Here is a 22,928-nt window from a genome sequence, read left to right as displayed (position 1 = left end):
CATTTCGGCTCTCCTGAAGTCAGCCAGCAGGAGAAATAATGTGACACACTCACCTCGTACGTTTCCCATTTTTGGACAGATTTGAGAGCCCCGATCCAGTCCTCCATTTCCTTCCTGCTCTCTGCGCACAGCATCAGTTTGCGAAACGGAGTAATCACCTTTAAGAGGAGGAGAGAAAGTTGAAGTTAAATGTCGTCCTTGAAGCTTTTTAAACTTTCCAACACTACAGTTATCTAAACACTGGAGCTACTGAAGAAGATGGATCTACAGTTATTATTTTTAACCCAAAGCTACTGCGAGTGACAAAGTGACCAGAAGTAAAGTCACATAGACATAGGTGAAGAGCGCGGGCGCCACCTAATGACAACAAAATGGTGAAACGACAAAAAATGTTTCTAATCTGATGTAACATGTTAAATGATAACAAATATAAGATGAAAATCTGATCAGTTTATTGGGATAGGCACTGCAATTCTACCCTCTCACAACAACCATGCTAACATGACCAAGCTAGCAGCAGGACAGCAACACCAGCATGTTTCTATGTTAAACCTCAGTCGTACTGTCATCACTCGACTCTAAAAGCTAAGCAAAATCTGGTTTGGAAAGTTTTTAATACAAAAATAGACATTTTCTAAAGTCTTGTTGCTCACCGTGAAGCTGTTGTTGATATTCTTGGTGCTGGTCTCAGCCACGCTGGCGTCTGATAAGTCCACTTCATCAAAAATAAGAGACTAGGGGAGAGAAAGCCACAAACATTAGGAACATAAACCAGACTGAACGTAAAACCACATTCTCTCATGTCTATTAACAATAGTCTGTGTATAACACAGGGACAAAGACTCTTCGATGTCACCATTTTGTTTTTGAGTTTGTTGTTGTTGTCATAAGTTTTTGACAATGGGCTGCGTAATTAAACACACTCAACACATTTGTCCCCAGAGGACTGACACACTGGTCTACCAACAGATGTACACACCTCATCTTGAGTTAAAAACACTTTCAAGTTGGTGTTTTGTTGAGTCATGTTTTGTGAGCCTAGTCATGATTACAGTTTGCCCTACATGTGTTGAAGATGCTGTGAGGTGGATCTGTTTTGGGTGCACTCCCTTGCCACCTTGTGGCCCAGAGTCTCCGCACACTGTTGTAATGACTTTCAGTAAAGCATGTGTTTGTTTTGGGATTAAATGGAGATCAGATCAAAACAAACTTTCTTTGTTCAAGTCATCTTAGCAGCCAGCTACATGTTAGCCTGGTGCTCCAACGTAGCTGTAGGCTAATGTGACAACAAGTAAACACTGTCAGTTTGTTTGTAGTTTCGTAGCTGTTTATATTTAGCTCAGCTGGCAGCCCGGTGCTCTGAGACATGTCTGTAATGTGTAACGTTAGTGAGTCCTTGTCATGTCCTGTCAGTCATCTACCAATCAGAGCTAACTTAACCTCACTCTTCATTTTATTGATAGACTCTCAAGTTCGAACAGACCACTGCAGAATAACTGCTGACTGTGGGTTGGTATGAACATTATCATAAACAGCTTAGCCCCTGTGTAATAGAGTGATACTCTAGAGCCTAAGCCTTTAGCTCAGGCTTTACTACTCTCCTGTTTATCTTTCTTCTGCTCTTCTGTCCTTTTTCTGTCTGACAGTTAGGCTCCAGTGTCCACCATCACTACAAAATTAATCATAGAAATCATTTTTAGCAGAGAAAAACACAGATCTCTGTGTATTTCTCTCTAAACTTTGTCAGCTGGGGTGATGTCATAGAGACCTGGACGTACCGTAGATCAATCCAGTCCTGGACAACCCAAACTGGAAGCTAAGAAGTAGCAGTTTTAAACAACCTGTAACCAGCAATATTGGCGCTGGTAATCTCATTTTAAAGTGCGGATTACAATCAGGCATATATGTAGAAGGTAGACTTTTTCAAGATCACTTTCAAACTCAGGCCCCTTTAAAGAGAACTACAATCTTTGGTTTACTACCATGTTTTTGTTTTCACAGCTTCAGTTTAAACAGATTGAAGAGTGTTTTAATTTAAAGGCTACCACAGGTAGTATGAAACATGTTGTACCTTGCAGTCTTTGGCATAGTAGAGGGTCCTTCCTCTGAGTTTGAAGTACCTTCTCTTCCATCTCTGGAAGGAGCTGGTCTGCTTTAACAGAATACCCTCCTTCACGCTTTTCTGTACAGAGACAAGGAGAAAGGGAAGAGAGAGAGAGATGTTAGAGCATCGACACGCTGTGAAAAACACGGCTGACAGTTATTCTTCTTGGAGGTCACACATAAACAGAAGGACATCACTTTGGAAACCGTGATACAGATGGACTTCTTGTCTTTTTATGGTCAGACAAACAGCCAAGACACAGAAAAATCTGCTGAAATGAGCCAAGAGAGCTGACTTTAACCTAACGGATGAGCTGCTTTTTAAGCACTTCCCAGTAAACGCAAACATTAAGCTGCTGATTTACGATCTGAATGTGGGAAAGTCAAGGTGGCCTCTGGAAACATCTCCCCATATGTTTCCCAAAATAGCGCCCTCGCTTATCTGTAGAATACAAAGAGGAAGACACTCAGGGTATCAGAATGCAGTGTGGATGGGAGAATTAATGCAGTAAAAGGAGTGGAGGTAATGTCCTGCAGGTAGGAGGAGGTGCAGCCAGCCGTGTCTGCATGAAAATTATCATCCAACGTGGTGAGAATGCTTGATTTGATTTAACACAAGAGAAAGACACTCCGCTGATTCTATTACCAGGCTTTTTGTTTCACTTTACGCTCGCCTGTGTGTCTCCTCATCCAGTCGTTAGCTCTCCCTCTCTATTTATGACAACATACCCTGAGAGGGCAGAAAGCACTATGGGTAATCAATTTGAGATAGGACATGAAGGGTCGCCATGGAGATCCTGATTTCTCGAAACAGAAGGACAAACACACACACACACACACACACACACACACACACACACACACACACACACACACACACACAAGCACACACACACACACACACACACACACACACACACACACAGAAACGCTGATGCAATCTTGAAACTCTGATCACGTTCGCCTCATACCTGCACATCACGAATTGCAGCAGCATTCCTGCACGGGCGCACGGGCCTGTCGCTTTTCAAAGAAATAAACATGTGCCTTCATCATACTGTCACGCTAAAACCAACTGTTTCACTCAAACCATGCATTAAAGACAGGGATTAGAGAGTCTGAGTCACTCACTACTCTCTGAGTCAGGTACAGCCCTCACAAACTCTTCCAATGTTTCTGAAATGATTAGATAAAACAGCAAATGACTAAACACGCCATGACATAAAGAGCCTAGGGGATAAGAGTCAACACACTCAGCCAAGACGGTAAACCAGGTCATAAAATCATCACCCGACGTTCTCCACGTCAGCTCTGACTAAACATCTTGCTCAACCTGTCTGTCACTGCAAACAGAGAGCAAAGGTAAACTGTGACTAACAGGTATGTGAACACATGTCAGAGGCGTTGAAAGAGTTAGAACAGAGGAAACACAAAAGAAGTACTTTCACCTTGAGTTAACAACATACACAGCATCTTTATTTTAAACTGCAGAGAGACCTCAGAGGAGTAATAAAAGCTTGGTGGGAAAGAGAAGGAAAGGATATTGTTTACGTTATCTCCACATCAGGACATGAAAGGGTACATGCACCGTAATAAAAAGACAGCACAGATAATAACACGCCACATGCTGTCTTTCCAACATAATCTACACTGTGCTGACCCAGGGCAGGCCGCTCAGCAGGCAGGGTCCCCTGCAGGAAAATGAAAACCTGGAGCAGGGGAGTTTAAGACCTGCATGACAACTACTGCTGCCCCACCAACTGACAGCAGCAGAACGAAAGTGTGTGTAATACTAAATCTAAGAGTGTGTGACAAAGTTCAGAAGAATGTGATGATGGTGCAACGCTGTGATTTTATGAGGTCACCAATTGAGACCAGTGAAATGAGGTAATCAAACGAGTCTGATTCACAAGCCAAGGCTTCTCAACAAGATGATCTAGTTTATTTTCGATTGGCATGGACACTCAACAATCTGTAATGTTTCTTTTTGTATGCTTTTCACAAAGCTAAGGTAAAAAGTTACAAATAACACAATTACTTATGGGAAATGACTGTTTAAGGTGGGGGACTTGTTTGTTTTTATTTGTTTTGGATATTCTATATGTACTACAAATTTAGGTGCTGCACAGCGGCCTAATGGTTAGTGCTGCAGCCTCACAGCAAGAAGGTCACCAATTTGACTCCCAGCTTGGCCGGGGAGCCTTTGTGTGTGGAGTTTGCATGTTCTCCCCGTGCATGTGCGGGTTCACTCCGGCTTCCTCTCACAGTCCAAAAACATGCTAATCAGGTTAATTTGTCACCCTTAAATGTCTGTAGGTGTGAGTGTGTGCGTGAATGGTTGTCTGCCTGTGTCAGCCCTTTGACCAGTCCAGGGTGTACCCCGCCTCTCACCAAATGACAGCTGGGATAGGCTCTAGTCACCCGCAACCCTGAACAGGAGAAGCAGTTAAGAAAATGGATGAATGAACTATATATATTCTTTAAATTTATTCTATTTTGAGAAAAGCTAATGTTTAGGAGCTAATGTTGAATTGTTGTCACTATCAGTAATGTTTGTCAACAAGACAACATCTTCTAATATTCGCACTGTCCTCCCAGCATTAGCTAGCTGCTAGCTAGAAAAGCTACTTGCTAACTTGCTTGTACTAGCCACTAAGCTTCAATTCTTTTGTTATCTTTACAATTAGTTTGTTAGCAACTGTAGTGCTCTCTAATGGTCTTAACAGGCTAAATATCAATTTTACCCCTTTCGCTGGATATGTGCCTGTTCATAAAGCTACTCACTAGTTTGCTTGTGCTAGCCACCAGGCACTTATGCTAACTGTATGCCAGCTCGTAGTACTTTGTTTGCTTACTATTAAGTTATAAAAGCGAAGTGCGTCCAGCAGTTTAAACAATAGCAATAAGCATTATAACTTAAATATGTTAACGTTACACTCCCAGCCAAAGATGTAAACAATGCTTTTTGCAAAAGATATAAAAAAATGACAGGTAGTCTTTCTTCTTGTTAGTTTCTACTTAACGTTAGCATCTCAAGGGAAGACTGAAAAGAGTTGGGCAAAGGGGGGCTTTTAAAATTGCTTCCCCATATCTCATTGATGAAACTTTCACAGAGCAACAAATTCAGCGATATGGATTATTTTATCAAGCTCGTGTTAAATCATTGTCAGAATAAATACTGTTTGCTGACAACCCCAAATTCTCTCATAGTTACCCATCTGTTAGCTACAAGCTAATCTATTCAAATTAGCAACAAAGCTTGGAAGATATCCTATCCCATTTATCCTATCTTTACAGTTAGCTTGTTAGCAAGCTTTAATTTCAAAATGTGAAGTTGTACCCCTAGCACATTTTTTGCTAGTTTGTAATGCTGGATACCTTTGCTAGTTTTATGCTGTCAAAAAATGTAGGTTGTTGGATGTTGCTTACATGTTTTATTGAAATTAAATATCATTCATTGAGTCATAAAGGCCAATTGTGTTTGGGTTTTAGCATGTTAACATTAGCATGTATCTGTTTCTGAAGCACATTGGCTATAGCGGCCATATTGATAGTGGCATGGCCTTCGCCTACAGCCATAGGGCGCCGGCCGTCAAGTGACCCACAGCTGTGCCCCTTATTGGGGGAGCTTGCGATCTTAATATCAGCTGAAAGGCTGCGTTAAAAAAAAATACATCCCCCGTACAGTGGGAGCCAGTAGTAAAATTAGCAACTCAGACAGGAGACGTTTTTTGAACCAGGCTGTAAATAGGTTAATTTCTGCTTTGAAAACAGCTTTTTTTGGCTTGGTGTGTATGTGACTTCCGCTACTTCTGGAGCCAGCCTCAAGGGAACACTAGAGAAACAGCAGATTTTAGCACTTCAGCATTGTCTCATATTATTAGACAGGAGGTTGCCGCTTGGTATAAACATTGCTTTAAGATACCAAAGATGACAAGTGTTCTTTCTGCTTGTTAGCTGCTTGTTAGCTGCTAGACCTACCTTACCTTTAGTCTTTGCAAGTGAGCAAGCCAGTTTGAACAGATGAGTGTTGGCTAGCGGCTAGCTGGAAGTTTATTTAAGCTAGCATGACTTTGTAATGTGCTTGTGCAGCTTGTCTTTGTCCCATTTCATCTTGCAAGGTGTCTTTCCAGCAATGTCTGTGAGCATCTTACTTGTTTCTGAACATTATGTTGTTAGCTTGTTGCCTGCTAGCATAGTAGCTTGGCAGTCAGCATATACACACAAACGGACAAATGCAATATGTGCAAAACAGGAGTACTTAATCTTAATGTCTCTGCAGTCTTTTTAAACCTTTCTAACCGTGTTTACATGCCTTACTCTCTTTCTACCATCTCTGTTTTCGACTCAGCGTTACTCATCCATCTCTCCTTCCTTCTGTTTGTTTCTTACTTTCACTGCTCGCCTGTCTTTGAAGTGATGTCCTTGGCTGCCTGTAGCAGAGGGAGTAATACCCGGCAGAGGCAGCTCCAACCTAGCAATAAATCTAACTCATGGCTCTGTTGCTATCTTGTTCCTTAGCTGACTCCATGTGTGTGATAGTGAACATGACATATCACTTTTTATAACGGCACATACAGTGTTTTCAGCTCTCTCTCTGCATTTTTCTTTAGAAGGTGAATCTCATACTGTCACACAAAGGATAGAAAGAGGACGAGACGATGGGGGAAATCATGATAAATAGTCCAACGGTATGGATCATTAGGCAGAGGGAGAAAAAGAAGAGAGAGACAGAAAAGAAGTATTCAGCGGATGAAACAAACAAGGTCAACATGGAGAGAAGAAAACAAAGAGCAGTCAGAGCCTTGAAGAAAACACACAAGCCTTTTATGAAAACCCACAAACAAGAAGGACTAAAGGTCTCTTCAGACTGAACCTCCGTCAGAGATAACCGTGAGGTCTAACAACCTGCTCTGCCAATCAAGCTTATCCAAGGTTTCCACGGAAACACGAGCCGTCAGTCACTCGTCTAATCAGGAGGTCTGTTTGAAAGGAGCTGATGATGATGATGAAGAAATGCTGATACGAGCGAAGGACGTACAGGATGATGAATCCAACTTTAGAAGTTGTACTGTGTGAAACTTAAAGCAAATTACCCACATGGAGCAACTTGAACCAGCTCGAGTAGACCTTTAAAAATCCTCAATGTTTACCTTATCTGAAAAACAATCCTGACCAAATCCGGATCCTGATCCTGACATATTTTCCCCACATCGCCCCCTAACGGAGAACATGTTCCTTGGTCAGTAGCAGAGTTTGCTGACCCAAGCTGTTTTTTGAACCAGGCTGTAAATATGTGTTTTAACGCAGTAAAAGTCTGTTTTTATGGCTGGGTGTGCACTGCAAAAAACTGAAATCTTATCAAGTGTTTTTATCTTTTTTTAAGTAAAAATTGTCTTATTATACTCGATATGAGCCACTTTCAACTTATCAATCCAGAAAAATGTCTTGTTTCAAGTTATCAGAGTACAAAAATGAGGTTTGAATCGCTTGTAACCAGTAAAAAAAATCTGCCAATGGAGCAAGAAAAAATTGCTTGAAAATTTCCTTGAGACTAGAATAATGTCTCGATACAAGTAACTTTTCTCTTGTTCCATTGGCAGATTATTTTACTGGTTATGAGCAATTCAGACCTCATTTTTGTCCTTAAATAACTTTAAACAAGACATTTTTGGGGATTGGTGAAGTGGCTCATATTGAGTCTAAAAAGGAATTTTCTACTGAAAATAAGACAAAAAGACTTGATAAGATTTTAGTTTTTGCAGTGTGTACGTGACTTCCGGTCTTTCTGCAGCCAGCCTCTAGCAGATTCTCGATGAACAGCAACTTTTAACACTGCATAGGCTTCATTTTTACTAACTCGATGTTGCCCCTTGGTGATGAGAGTTGAAATTCTGTGTTAAAACTGAAGTAATATTGTTGTATGCTAACCGCTAGCATATCATTGCAATTCCCCATATACATTAGCATCAGGGTAGCGTTATGTTTTCTTTGTCATTTTTGTTCCATTAGGAGATGTGTAACATGTTGAAGGTAAAACTTCGAGCAGAAAACCCTGAATCAGAGTTTTCTTGGGAAACTGTTATCATCAGCTAAGCTAAGCTAGCTGGGGGAGACTGGTTGATGTAAAGTCTGGCCACTGTGGTGTAATGTAAAGAAATGACAAGGGAATTATTGAGCATAATGGCTAATGATGTTGATAAATTGAAGCATTTCTTATCGATTCTTAACAAGAACCGGTTTTCCATACTTATCGATAGGTTAATTTCCTGCTTTATAAGAATGTCTGAATCTTGAAATAAGACATTTTTCACATGCTTAGCACTGATTTTTTTGTAGTGTAGGCTATAAACTGCTGCAGACGAGGTCACAGGATTCAGCTAATTTCCGAACAGTCCAACTTGAACCCTCGTGTCATTTCAAGTGCACGTTTATTAAGACATATAATTAACCAGTACCAGATAAGTAATGTTTATATTTGATGTGTTGCAAGCCCTCAAACGGGCGTATCCACAGACTACAACTACAACATTGTGACACACTTGGGCTGGGTCAGAAAAACCCTCAGAGGGGAGGTTTAACAGAATAACTACAGTTAAAGCCCCATTTGACTGTTTGCTTCCTACAATCAGGGAGAAAACTTAACGACCCGATGATACAGAGAGACTTCCTGAAGCCAAAATACTGAGACCGCTCTCTTAACCTGACATACAGTGAGCACAGAGGTCTGCACACACGCCCTCACTGGCGTTCCCTCCTCTCCTCTCCTGCAGAGGGATGTTGCCAGACAGATCAGTGTATTCATTAGAGCAGGACTAATTACATCACAACAATCAGCCCCTGTGGGCCTCATTTGCACACACACAAATTGTAGAACTGCAAAGTGGATCTGCACAGCGGAGCAAATTACCACACATTACTTACTCATCTGCAGAGCGCACACACAGCCAAGGCTACGTTTCTCGTAGCGTCAGCGGCATCTGACAACGGTCTCAGCCGACCTGCTGCAAGACTCTTTAATCTCAGAGGTTTAGGCTCTCAGCAATCAACTAACTGCTGGACGCTTCATTACTGAAAGAGCTGAGTGACCTCCAAACAAAACATGGACATTGATCATCAATAAATCAGCTGTTAAATATCTCAGCGTGTACTAGCTAATGTCATTTAATGTCATAATGACGCCCAAGATGAAATGTTTGACAACACGTCTTAAGAGAAATAAGGGCCTGTGTCCACTAACAGTGTTTTTGGGGCTTTCTGGACCCCCTTTATTCTGAGATCACTGTTCTTCATCACTTACTGATACCTGGACAGAACAGGTAAGAATGCACTGCTCTTACACTTACTTCCCTTAATGGTGTCAAATGAAACCTTAATGCTTTCATATTCTGCAAGAGGAGCATAAGAACAGGAAGTTTTGATATCTGGTCACCCCTTCTTGGTTTTGAATGTGAGAATTGTGAGCATGTTGACCAAATCAAATCAACATTGAGGAGGATTTATCAATCTGCACAGTACTTCAGTGCACTTCAGTTAACTCTCCATCATGCATGGGGGTGTGTATGATGTGGACCAACACACATCGTGATGAGAAACCAAGAAACAGCTTGTGCATAGAGTTAAAATGTCAGCTGTGCCTTTGTGTTTTATTGTGCACTGATTAGTCGACCTTTGAGAGTTGAGCACAAGCACTGCATGTAAAAAAAAAAAGCTGATAATTTATACAATCACTATATTTCACAAGCTCTGTGACACTTCAGGTTTCGGTTTGGACTTTTTACAAGTAGATTCATTTTCAAAGTTTTTATGAGTATCATCTTCCTGTGACAATGTATTTATTTTTCTTATGAATAGGAAAAATTACTTTAAAGAAAAAATCATGCAAAAAAATAATGCACAAATGTGCATACTGTGGCAACCATTGCAGCGCCATGGTAGCGTGTCCCACATTGTCCCACACAAACACACTCCTTGTGACACATGCGGCTCGTAAGCACCTGACCCTAGAGAGATTGAGCAACAGGACATGGAATCCACTTTTTCCCCAATAGGAAGAAAAGTGGTTAGCTTTGTGCTCGGGTTTGATTTTTGCAGGTGAAGAGACGGGACTTTATTTCTGCATTGTTTAACAAAAACGCAGTTGTCTGCGTTTCCCATTTTTTGACTGGAAGATTCTGAGCCTGATGATACGATGGAGTCTATTGTAGATAGTCTATGGATGGAATACAGGATGGGATACCAGAGCCAGGTCCAGGTGACTGACATGGCTACTGTCCTGTTAATACAGACAAGCAGCAGCAGACCCTGACCCAGCTCCCGGTGGCAGACATACATAAGGATTTGTCAGAGATTTAGCCCGACAGAAATATCAGCTGAGCACCATATGTCTTGATTTTTGTCCTCAGATTTTATTTTTCTTTTTACATTAGAATAAAATATAAAGCCACTGGTGCCACATTCACATCTATGTCTCTTTTTCTATCACACACAACATGGTTCCGATCTGGAATTTTTACAAGGCAATCCCTTACATCTGAATGCTTTATGATAAGCACTAACACTAACCTCTAATTTTTAAAGTCAGTGTATCTGATCTCAAATCGCAATTTCTGCACACTCTCACTTTTGTCTGAGATTTTGGGTGCAAAACAAATCTGAAGACTCCGTTATATATACCCATAAATTTGCGTATGTGTAACAAAAAAAAATTGCAAACGGGAGCAAAAGTGAGAGTGTGCAGAAATTGCAATTTGAGCACTAGCAACAGTGGATTTGTGCACTTGCAAAAAATAAATCTGAAGACCTGTAACTGTTGAAATGTATTTGCAGGAAAAAACATCTTCAGCTATGGCAAAAAAAAAATCTTCAACTACACAACTCCTAAAGCACTTTTATTTGGGAATGCAAATTTGAAGTTACACATACTCAAATTTATGGTCATCTTTCTCTGTGACTTTGAATTTGTTTTGCACCAAATTTACCTTCACAGAATTTCACCTCGATATTAGCCAAAAAGAACATATCTGAACACAGAGTATGTGAATATGACTTGAGTTTGTGAATCAGGCTGAGAGACAGAGCAGGAAGTGGGGGAACAATAAGCAACTCTTGGTGCAATTAACAGCCGCATCCATTCTGAGTGAGTTCCTCTCTCAGTGATGGGTCTGTGCTAGTTTTTGGCAACAAAAGGTGGACATGGATCCTGCAAACAAACACCTGTGCAGTAAAAGCTTCATTAATCTTATCCCTCTGTGCAACATGCTCCATTCCTGAAACTTGCAAATGAAGAGACTGCTGTTTGGGGAAACTGCTGATCGGATGTCAGGGAGAAATGGACTTAAGGCCCATTTCTGCAGTTTTTAGAGAATTCAGGTCTTCAGCAGGTGGATGGTCACAGAATCAGATGGAGCTGCAGACAATGTGCCCACTGCAAGACGATTTTCATCATTTATAGGCTGTTTGTCTTAAAATAATCTGGTTAGAATTAAAGACACAAAGACCACTGTTTGGATGGTGTTTAGGGGGTTTTCCTTTTGTTGCAGTCTAGAAATAAAACAAACACCACGTCATGGAGACACCAACATGACCTTTCTTTCTCTGACAGCATTTAAATGCAAATGCATGACCACACACACACACACACACACACACACACACACACACACACACACACACACACACACACACACACACACACACACACACACACACACACACACACACACACACACACACACACATTTGCCAATCAAATCCAACTTCCTAACAACACCAAACCAGTCTACACCTTCAGTGTGACTGACTGGTGTCCTCTCAGAGTCAAACAGCATCAAACAGCCTTCAAACCCAGCTCTACAAGCCCTGTTTCAGCACCAACACACTCCTCTCCTGGATCTGTCACACACTGACCTCTTCCACCAGGTGACTCTGCTGTAACTTCTCAAAGCGACAGTTGGACTCCAGCTGGTCCTCATGGCTCAGCTGGTCGTCGTCGCCCTGGTCCCCCCCGTTGCAGCGGAACAGCAGCGGGGCCATGCAGCACCCGCTGGGCCGGCACAACCTCAGCATGGACGCTGATACCCCGGCCCGGTGAACACAGAACAGGCTCCTCTGGTTCAGTTACAGGTATGAGGTGGAGAGGAAGTTTCTCTCTTAACTTCTGCTCATCTTCTTCCTCTTCCTCTGAATGAATGAATCCACTTTTTTATCCTCCCTTCCCTGAAAGCCTTCTTTATTCAATTCACTGACTCTAACTGCCTGAACTCAAGAGCTGCTCTTTCCAACCAGCAGTGCCTCAAACAATACCTCTCTACTTCCTCCCTCTGGAGCTTACCTTGTCAGGTAGCCACGCCCCCTTCAGGTGTTGGGAGCTAGTTGCCAGATCTGGCTGGAGAAACAAGCAACTCGCTGACTGTTTTTTTATTTATTACTATCATTATTTTTTTTATTTTATAAATAGTGAACTACTGAACATCTTTAAGAACAAACAACAAATCTGTCACATTTCCTGTCTGACACTTTGACTGATTTCTTTATAATTTAACAGTTTGAATCTAATGACACAATAACCAACATTATAAATTGGTCATGAAGAACACATTAAGTACATACCAACACTTATTACTCACTTTATAATTTCTGAAATAAAAATGACAGATTTCAGTTAAAAATTTGGAGCGAGAAAGAAATGAAAAGAAACACTTCTATTTCTATTTTTTGCTAAATGAGAATTTAAAAAACATAATGTATTTGTAAATAAAATAGTTTTTGGTGATTTTTATTTATAATATTTTTGGGGCGTAAGTTTTCGTGCCAGCGGCCAATCGAAATGTTGATATGACACTGTGTGAACATCACAGGTAAAACTTTGACCTTGAGCGAGCCTGGCTTTGAGTTCCGTTTGCACCAAGTGGTCTGTTTGGATCAGTACAGTTTGGAACAGGTTAGATCAGTAAAGTCCTTCTTGGAAGGCGGGGTGTAAGCAGGATTCTGATAGCAGCATCAGCTATGTGATAGCATGACAGCATAGCACAGTGACACAGTGTACCCCGCTAATAAATCCAAGGAAGAAGAAAAACGTGATACAGTTTTGTTTTGACAGCAGTTTCACGCCGTTTGGTGAAGCCGTTTTCCAAACAAAAACAAAGTTCTCTTCAGGAAGTGGACTGGAGATTTAAACATGTCAGGGTCATGTGTTGTTCTTGATTACCACTGTCACAGGAAGTGATGATTTTTTTTCCACCAATCAACTGACTGCAGTGTTCCTAGCTCCACCTTCTGGAGTCACATCAGTATGTCTGATACCCCAACAGAAGGGTACCAAAAATAGGGATAGTACGGGTCGGTAATTTGGGGACCTGTCCCGGTTTCAGTCAAAGGAAACGCCACAAAATGCGTGCTGTACTGAGAAGAACTAAACTGCTCGGTGGAAACAGGGCTATCCTGAACAACCAGTGTTGTGTAGGTAATGAAGCTGCTTTAACCAGACCAACTCTGACTTTTCTTTAGGATTACGTCCAGACGATCTGTGTACCCCTTTTTCTGATGCAGAAGCCTGATGTGCAGCTCCTCAAAAATTAATTATTTGTCAAAACAATCACAAAGACTGATTGTGACCACAAGCCCACTGGTCGCCAAAAAGGGCTCTTGCTTCCTGTATTTCAACATTCTCAAAGTTGCAAATCTTCCGATCATTTAACCTCCTCCTTGGGTCCTACTGTACAATCTTGGAATAGTTGCTGTATGATAAACATCAATGTGTGTTTCAGGGTAGCGACTGCATGGGGCACCATATGGCGCATAGTCAACACAGAGGAAAAAACAATGCTTAACTATTCACCAGTCTAGACCCAGGTGAAGAGATGGAGCAAAGGCAAGCTTTAGCTTTAATGGCAAAATTCTACAACTATTGTCAGTGTTTAGTTTGTTTTTAAAAGTTAGCTCCTGTAAGGTTTGTGTGAATACATAAATGAGATACATAAAGCAAAGAGTTATTCAAACCAGGCTATTACCATCTTAAATTTACCGTAAAACTGAAGATTTCAGTATTCAACTCTGAGTTTTCTTGGCCTTTTGGAGCCAACCTCCAGTGGACACTGGGGTAACTGCAGTTTTTGAGGTTTGAAGGTTTTCACTAGCTAATCACACACACAGTGTTGGTGTAAAAGTGGAAAAGTCTTATCATATAAATGAGCTCTAATCAAAAAAGGCTTCTGCTTTTTTATAGTTTGGAACAAAACAACGATGAGAAAGAAAAACTGTCCAAGAGTGACTTTCAAGAAAAAAAGAGCCAAAAGTTGCTGAAAAACAGCAAAACTGGCAACCCTGACAAACACACATCCTGGAGATAAGGCGGCATTTGCAAATAAGCTCCTTCCCCCACTTCACAAGCAGAGAGGAGTGGTGTGTCTGTGTGTGTGTGTGTGTGTGTGTGTGTGTGTGTGTGTGTGTGTGTGTGTGTGTGTGTGTGTGTGTGTGTGTGTATGTATGTGTGTGTGTAAGAACAAGCCTGTTTCCTTGAGGCTATAAATAGAACTGGAAAAACCTGTTTGATTGGCAGTAAGGGCCCTCTCTTTCCCTCTCTCTCTCTCTCTCTCTCTCTCTCTCTTTCACACACACACACACACACACACACACACACACACACACACACACAAGAATATCCTAAAAAAATAGTCTCCTAACACTTAAATGCTGATTTGAGGCGTAAAATCAAATAAACGCAGACTTTCTTTAGGATGCAATGAGAAAACACTACTTTAGAATTCACTACACTACACACACATTACCTGTTACGAGACCTCATGTATCAGCCGTCTTTGTGTGTTCAAGTCTGTTGCCCACACGCTGTCATTGGACTGCTTCAGTGTCAGATCAGTGTCTCATCTGCCAATTCAAATCACAGCAAGTGTTTTCATGCGTGTGTGTGTGTGTGTGTGTGTGTGTGTGAGTGTGTGTGTGTGTGTGTGTGTGTGTGTGTGTGTGTGTGTGTGTGTGTGTGTGTGTGTGTGTGTATGTGTGTGTATGTTGTCTGCCAGTCGGCATATCATTCTGTCTTTAATGAGCAGAAACACGCTGTTCCCTGCAGACTCGTGCTCTCTATCTCTCTTTTTTTTTTCCTTCGTCATTTTTGTTTTCCAGATTTTATAATCTGCATCCAAACTCCCTGGTGGAGAAATCAGCTCCAGAATCAGGTCAAAGAGATTCATTAGTGACTGGTGGATCAAAGTAAAAACTGATGTAAAAAGACTCTAATATTCTGTGTTTCCACCCAGCTGGATGGTTTGTGTGGCAGAGCTGCTCCTGGAGGGAAACACAGAGACGCAGGAGTAACTGTAGAAGCCAATTCTGTACAAAAAAAAGGGGTTGAAAATTTTAATTTAAGTCGTAGGCAGCTAAAAATATATCTGTTTGACTCAAATTTTCCTCAAAGTACTTAAAAAGCAACAGGGAAAGGAAGAGGTAAGAAAATCTTCCTGTATGATTTATCCTTAAAGCTACAGGTGTAACATGCACCAAATTGCACGTAACACCTGTACAATTAGCAATATTTATCCACTAATTAGAAAAAAAAATAAAATAAAACATCCTCCAAAAGCTGAAAGCCCAGCAAGTGCTAATGTTGAAGAATGAAGTTCATAAAGGTTTGAATAAGTGGCATATGTTAATCTGAATTTAAATTCAGGTGGGCATCTTCTCAAAAATGTATCAAGAGGCTTGTACTCTGAGAGATTATTATTAAACCTATTACAAAAAAAATCCCAAAAGTTTAACTTTTTCTTTTTGTTCATTATCACATTAGATACAGCTGGTTAAAAAAGTCACAGTTATCCTTTTGTTTACCGTTTCACTGGCTTATTCTCATTAGCCGTGCTTGCTCTCTTCATGTGATTTCTATCCGACTCGACGAGTCACTGAGTTGAAAATAAAACTGGAGATCTCTCTTTTTCATAAGCTACACTGCCAAAGCTCAAATCTAAGCAAATATTCCTCTAACATGAGCTGCAGTCACCTGACAAATCCAGAAAAATGTCTCATTTCAAGATATTTAAAGACAAAAATGATGCCTGATTTCATTGTAAAGAGTAATCAACAGACAACAAATCAGCCTGCCTGGTATGAAAAATGAACCTGTTTAGATTCTCAGATTCAAACACTTTCTTACCTTATCAGCACGTTTTTTCAAGCAATTCAGGTAATCTTATTTTTTCTCTTATCTCAAATTAAACCTTTTTTTTTGGACTTGTCAGTTGGATGCAGCTCAGGTTAGGTCTAACAAGGCTTATTCTTTTTTTACTGAAAATAAGACAAACATTTGGTTAGAATTGAGTTTTTGCAGTGTAAATTCTGAAAAAAAGAAAGATCTAGAGCTTTATTTTCAACTTGAAGCTGATGTGAGCAGAAAAGAAAGCAGCAATGGCTGAGTTACATTCAAAAACAGTGAAGAGAGCGAGCACTGCTAATGAAAACAAGTGAAACAGACAATCAGAGGACACTTACAGCACTGTTCTAAGAAAAGACTTGAACTTTAGTAGTTGAACTTTTTGATACAGACTTATTGTGAATATCTATGATGGAAAAGGTAAAAATCAATCACTTTTAAAAAATGACTCCTACTCTGTGCAGGCTTTAACAAGCATAATAATAGCAGTTATAAAGACTTAATCTTGTCATTGAGGTAGGGCTGCAAGATATGGCCAAAAACCAATATCTCGATACTTTTCGGCTCTATCACGATGCAGTATATATCTTGAAATTCTGATTTCTCTTCTAAATCACTTTATAAATGTTGAATCCAACCCTTTGATGCATAAAATGACACCAGTGTAATGATTTAAGCAGACCCTTCAGTTGGACTTTTAAATTTGCCAGAAAAAATGTGTATTGGCTTTACCTCCTCACTCTGTTCACTTCACAGCTCTAAGTTCTCTTTTTGGGGGGTTGTTGCATGTTTGTATAAACTTGTGAAGTTGCCACCGAACCTTATTTGTTTTCAGAAAACATCGCAGCTTACAGTTTTTTGGTATTCAGCTATCAAATAACACCAAACAAAGCTCCTCTTTGCCGTCGTGCATCGAGCAGTACACAGCTGAGTGCTGTGACTGCAGCGGGGGAGAGCGCAGAAAAGCGAAACTGAAGAGATTTACATTCCAATGTCTGAAGACATTAACGTGAGTATTTAAACTCGATGGTTGCGATATAGTCATTTTATACATCTCACGTGCAATAGTTGGTGATAAATCGAGTATATTCCATTTTTCGCCCAGCTCGACATTGAGGGTCTTGTTTGCTTTTGACAACTCATAAAGAGGCTCTTGTTTGCGTTTTCATCTGTTTCATAGCCAGCTAAAATCACTTACTGTAGCTTCAATAGCTACATTTTCAAAATAAAAGCCTTGACACACAATTGATTTTTAGAGACAACCGCCTGATTTTCATGTAATTTAACTTTTACACTAATGTAATGCTTCATTATCTCATGGTTAAGAATTAAGTGTAAGAAAATAATGTAGCTGCTTGTCTTTGGACCAATTTAAAGTAATCATTTTTATTAATCACTGCTATTTGTTAGAAATTGGTGCAAAAACATTAAATGAGCTTTGAACAAATGAATAAAACAATGAATAAAGACATCAGGTGAGTAGTTTGTGCTTTTGAGCATGGCACAGCAAACTGTTTTAGTCTTTTGTGATCAGCAGGATGAAGCTGCAGTGTTTCCTAAACGACAGCTGGTTATTCATGAGACACTGAAACCACAGAGACACGCTCAGGAGCGTTTTTTGCTGGGACTAATTGCAACAGTGGTTGCAGACACTGAACCCTATGACCCTTCATGTTTGTCTAATCACCAGGCTGCGTCGTCCCTGAACGCACACCTTCAGAATGCAAAATGAGGCTTGTTCAATGTCACCAGCTGTGATTTCTGTGAGGAGAGCTGCAGTGCTACGTTTCCTCCAGCAGATGGCAGGCTGGGAAAGAGGAGTGGGTGGAAAGGGAAGGTGATGGGGTGCAAGGGGAGGGGAAACAGCAAGGCAGAGATGAAATGAGGACTGAGGAATGAACAAGTGAGGGGATTTAGAGACAGAGGAGCGCTGTGATGACTCCTCACAGCCACCAACACGTCTGTGTTTGTAAAATGAAAGCGGCACCGAGCTCCTCGTCTGGAAATTAATTCAACCCCCAAAACTCAACTTTCTGCAGCTTGAATCACCTCACAGGTGCAGAAAACAACAACATCTGAATACACCTGCTAGTATTTTTGATGTTTCACACCGACTGGATGCTCTGCTCTTCACACCCCACACAGCTGACGCTCAAGGTGGATAAAACAAACACTCATATGCAAATTTCAGCTGAACTGGGGTCTGACTTTTAATCACACTCATTCCTCTCATCTTTTTCAATTTTATTTGCTTTCTGACATTCAAACTCACTAATGCAAAGGCATGCAGGGTTACCATGGTAACAGCCTGACTTTCGGAACAACCTTCAGCTCAGAAGATGTACGGACACACGCGCAAACACACACACACACACACACACACACACACATAAAAATAATAAAAAGTTGAATTTATCACTCTTTTTACCTGAGTGATCTTTGTTTTGTTCAGTCCAATGAAAGTGTGTGTGTGTGTGTGTGTGTGTGTGTGTAACCTCTGTCCTTGACAACTTACATTTAAAGAATTTCAATCACATGTTGCAAGAAATGCAACAACAGAGATCCTTTAGAGCAGAAATGTCTGCATTATATATGTGTTATCTGTCATGCATAAACACACCGTCTCTGACCACACACACACACACTTACTTGGGCATACACGCACACTCACGCTCACAGACAGTTTCAGAACAAGGCGTGGGAGGACCTTGCACCATGGCGACCACATCCTGTCTCATGTACCTCTGTGCATTTATTAATAGACACACACACACACACACACACACACACACACACACACACACACACACACACACACACACACACACACACACACACACACACACACATACACACATACACACACTCACACAGCAGCGATATGCGCAAAAACACAGCCGGAGAGAATCTAATGACACTCACTCATACTCTACACAGACAGATGGGAAGAGACAGACAGGCACAACACACACACACACACACACACACACACACACACACACACACACACACACACACACACACACACACCACACACACACACACACACACACACACACACACAATCACACACATACACATGCCCCTGTCAAATACTTTTTTCTTTAAGTTTAACCCGTTTCATATGTGTAAGAGTGTGTGTGTGTGTGTGTGTGAGTGTGTGTGTGTGTGTGTGTGTGTGTGTGTGTGTGTGTGTGTAAGTGTGTGTGTGTGTAAGTGTGTGTGTGTGTAAGTGTGTTTGAGGAATATCATCCTGTTTCTGGCGTCTGCCTGTGAGGTCTGAGCGCTGAAGGACAAGTAATCTGCTGCTGGTGGGGGCAGGGCAGACGGGGGGGTGATTGCCTCGGAGCATACGGACAAAATCTGGCTCTGATGCTGCATAATCCTCACACACACACACACACACACACACACACACACACACACACACACACACTACAAACACACACAGAGTCACATACACACACTTTGAGTGAACAGATAAATCCCCCGGTCAGAGATGCAGAGGGGGACAGTGGAATGAGAGGTGGAGGGTTCAGCTGTGATTAGCATGACGGCTCGGCTGGTTTATGATGCTCAACATGTTTCTATTCCTGTTTAAATAAAATGAGAGGGATTACACATTAAAGAGAAAGAAAAGAGAAGCAAAGGAAAGAAGAGATAAAGGGAAACAGGCCTAAAGAAGGACATGGGAAATCAAGGATGAAAGGAAACAACAGGGAGAAGAAAAGAGAACGATATAGAAGAGGAAGAAAGGTAACAAGGAAAAAGAAAAGCATAAGGAAGGAAAAGTAAAAAATAAAAGGATGGACTCAGGATGAAAGGGTAGAAATAAGAAGAAAAGGATGCATAAAAAGGAGAGAAGGATGGATAAAGGAACGATAGATAAAGGATAGAAGGAAGGACTCAAACGAGGAAGGGAAGGATAGGATGAAGGGAAGAAATTAGTGAATGAAGAGAGGAAGGAGAAAATGAAATGCAAGATACACGGAGAGGATGCATTAAAGAGAAAGGACAAAAATGAGGAAGAAAGTGTGGATTGAAAGGAATGAGGGATACAAGGAAAGGACAGATTAGGGAAAAGGATAGAAATAAGAAGGGAAGGATGGATGAAGGACAAGTTTTGGACAAGGAGGGAAGGAAATCATAATAAGGATAAGACAAAATAAGGGGGGTAGGATGGAAAGTAGGAAAGGAAAGGGTGAAAGGATGATCATAAGGAAAGGACACTAACAAGCAGCAAAGGTGACTAAAGGAAAAAAAGAAGGATACATAAAGGATACATTAGATAAGGACAATAGGATGGACAGATGGGAAGGTCAAAAATGAGAAAAAGGACAGGACAGAGAAGAGGAAAGGATGCTTGAAGAGAAAGGAAGGAGAGAAGGATGGACACCGATCCAAGATAAGTTAGGAAGAAAGGAAAGATCAAGGGCAAAGACAGAAAAGAGGAGGAAAGGGTGGCAAAAGAAAATACACACACACACAAACGCACATACACAAATGCACACACACACACATAAACAGGGGCTTCCACCAAACTGTGTATGAGAGCGGAAAGAGAGGATTAAGGAGCGCAGTGTGATCATCAGGGATAATCACCAGCCATAACACACACACACACACACACACACACACACACACACACACACACACACACACACACACACACACACACACACACACACACACACACACACACTTTAATCTTATCTCCCCTTCCACCTTTCCCAACACTCATTTTACACCTCTCCTGTTCTCATTGCGTTTGTTTTTGTTCCTAATGAGGACCATGTTTTGTTTTGTTGTTTTTTTTTTTGTTTTTTTTTGTTTTATCTTCTGGGGACCTTCCCATCCTACATGTAGTTTTAATTTATGATAAGATGTTTCAATAACCTTACATGCATTTTAAATATTTGATACTGTTAAATACAAACTTTACACACCAAGGTGTGTGTGTAAACTTGTTTATATGTTCAATGGGAACATGTGCTTTTAATGATGTTTCTGGAGACTTATACACCCATCATGGACGTTAGCGTTGATTGTGTATAATAATGTGAAATTTTTTTTTTTATAAAGTATGATCTTTTTATGTCAGTTTAAAGGTGAGTGTATCTAAGTTTGTTTTTATATCTTCTTTTCCCATAACAGGTTTCTTACGGTGTACCTTTTGCAGAAGTGTTTTTATCGAATAATCCTTGTTTTTCAGGTATATGTGTGCAAAACTAAGGTCTGAGACCCAAACAAAGTAAAGGACAAATAAAGGGTGTGCAGACATTAGACAGAAACATAACGACCCTTTCTTCCCCTGGGAGGTGAGTGATTTCTTCTCCAACCTGTGGGAGCTTGAATTGCCCTCTCCACACATTTCCCTGAAGTCTCATTCAGCAAACAATAACTGCAGTGAACGGAAAACTGCTGTGCTCCAGTAAACATTGCTGACAGTTATATTTATTAGAAACTGCTTTAATTCCGCCATCGCATTCAAACCCAAATGGACTTCCTCCACTTTATTTGATTTTTATTACAACATGAGAGCAGAAAACCCAGAGCTCAAACTCGTATTTCATCAAAATCCAATTTTTCTGTGTTAATTTTTAACACAGGACTGACGGCTCTCACCACACGGTCTAACCTACAAAGACCCAGAAGCTGTGAACTGTAAGATGGGTCAACGACATAAACACAAGCTGTGAGAAGTAACAGCTCGGGGCAGGAAAGAGGAAAGCTTCAGGCCAGAGCGCTCGTGCAGCTCCAATTCCTCAGCGCCACTAAATGTGATAAAAGAGCTCAGCGCCTGTGGACTTGTTTCTGTGACTGCAGGCCGAGGTCAAGTCACTCTGAATCTAATCAAGTTACACCAGCAATTTGGTTTGACACTGCAGCAAGTTTTCTGTGTCTGCTGTTGGGTTTCTGAAAGGGAAACAACACGTTTTATGTGTAATACTCTGTCATTCATAATCACAACTTTGAAATTGACGTTCTCTCCGTAATATCTTATTTCATTCTGAGTAAAATCCTTTTAAAAGAACAAACAAAAGTGAAAAACAGACACTGTTCCACATCACTGAACTTCAACCACCCAGTGAAACCTCCACTGAAAACTTTCCATGAATCATAGGCGATGAAAACTGATCTGAACATCATCATGTTGCTTCTGTATGTCGACAACACAAGGCTTCAGGTTAGCCCAGTGTTGGTTTACTGGGTCAACAGTCTGAAGCCTTTAGCAGAGTCACTGTTCCACGGAGGCTCAGTTTACACGCTAACGGTTTGATAATATTTCTCAATCCTCCTTGCTCAAGTTTCATGAAAGTTTCAACAGTGTGGACATCAGATAAGGTACACATGCGGTGTGCCAATATGAGCAATTGTTTGTCCTTTTCAACATTTTACTATTGAAAAACAAACATTAGAATGGGATGAAACCACAGAGGTTAAAATGAAAAGTAAGTGAAGGACACATTCCGATTGAAGCCCTTTAAAAAAAAAAAAAACAATAAAAAAAGACAACCACAAGAGGGCGACTCCTCTTTCTAAAAACATAAATATGCCTGTATGAGACAGCCCAAGAAAGACAAGTAACATGTTTTCTTGGAGAATTGTATTACTTGTTATTTTCAAAGTTATTAAACTTGCAAGTTTTGTGCATATCAGGGCG

The 22,928-nt window shown here is 40.8% G+C and overlaps 1 protein-coding gene across 1 annotated transcript in view; it reads right to left on the bottom strand.

Moving 5' to 3' along the window:
* LOC141811180 (diacylglycerol kinase delta) overlaps nt 1–22,928 on the bottom strand; it is an 88,631-nt gene that overhangs the window by 30,553 nt on the left and 35,150 nt on the right. Inside the window, exons 4-6 of the mRNA XM_074699131.1 lie at nt 2,072–2,182; nt 654–734; nt 54–158 (exon numbers count right to left, since the gene is read on the bottom strand). Of these exons, the coding sequence (XP_074555232.1) occupies nt 54–158; nt 654–734; nt 2,072–2,182 (297 nt within the window). The remainder of the gene's footprint in view (nt 1–53; nt 159–653; nt 735–2,071; nt 2,183–22,928) is intronic.

Source organism: Halichoeres trimaculatus, unplaced genomic scaffold (genome assembly GCF_033239565.1).
Source record: "Halichoeres trimaculatus isolate MK-OKI-2021-1 unplaced genomic scaffold, fHalTri1.1 fHalTri1_scaffold_22, whole genome shotgun sequence".
In the NCBI taxonomy this organism is placed as follows: Eukaryota; Metazoa; Chordata; class Actinopteri; order Labriformes; family Labridae; genus Halichoeres; species Halichoeres trimaculatus.
Note: the sequence above shows the minus strand (reverse complement) of the source record. Positions and strands in the feature narration are given on the sequence as shown.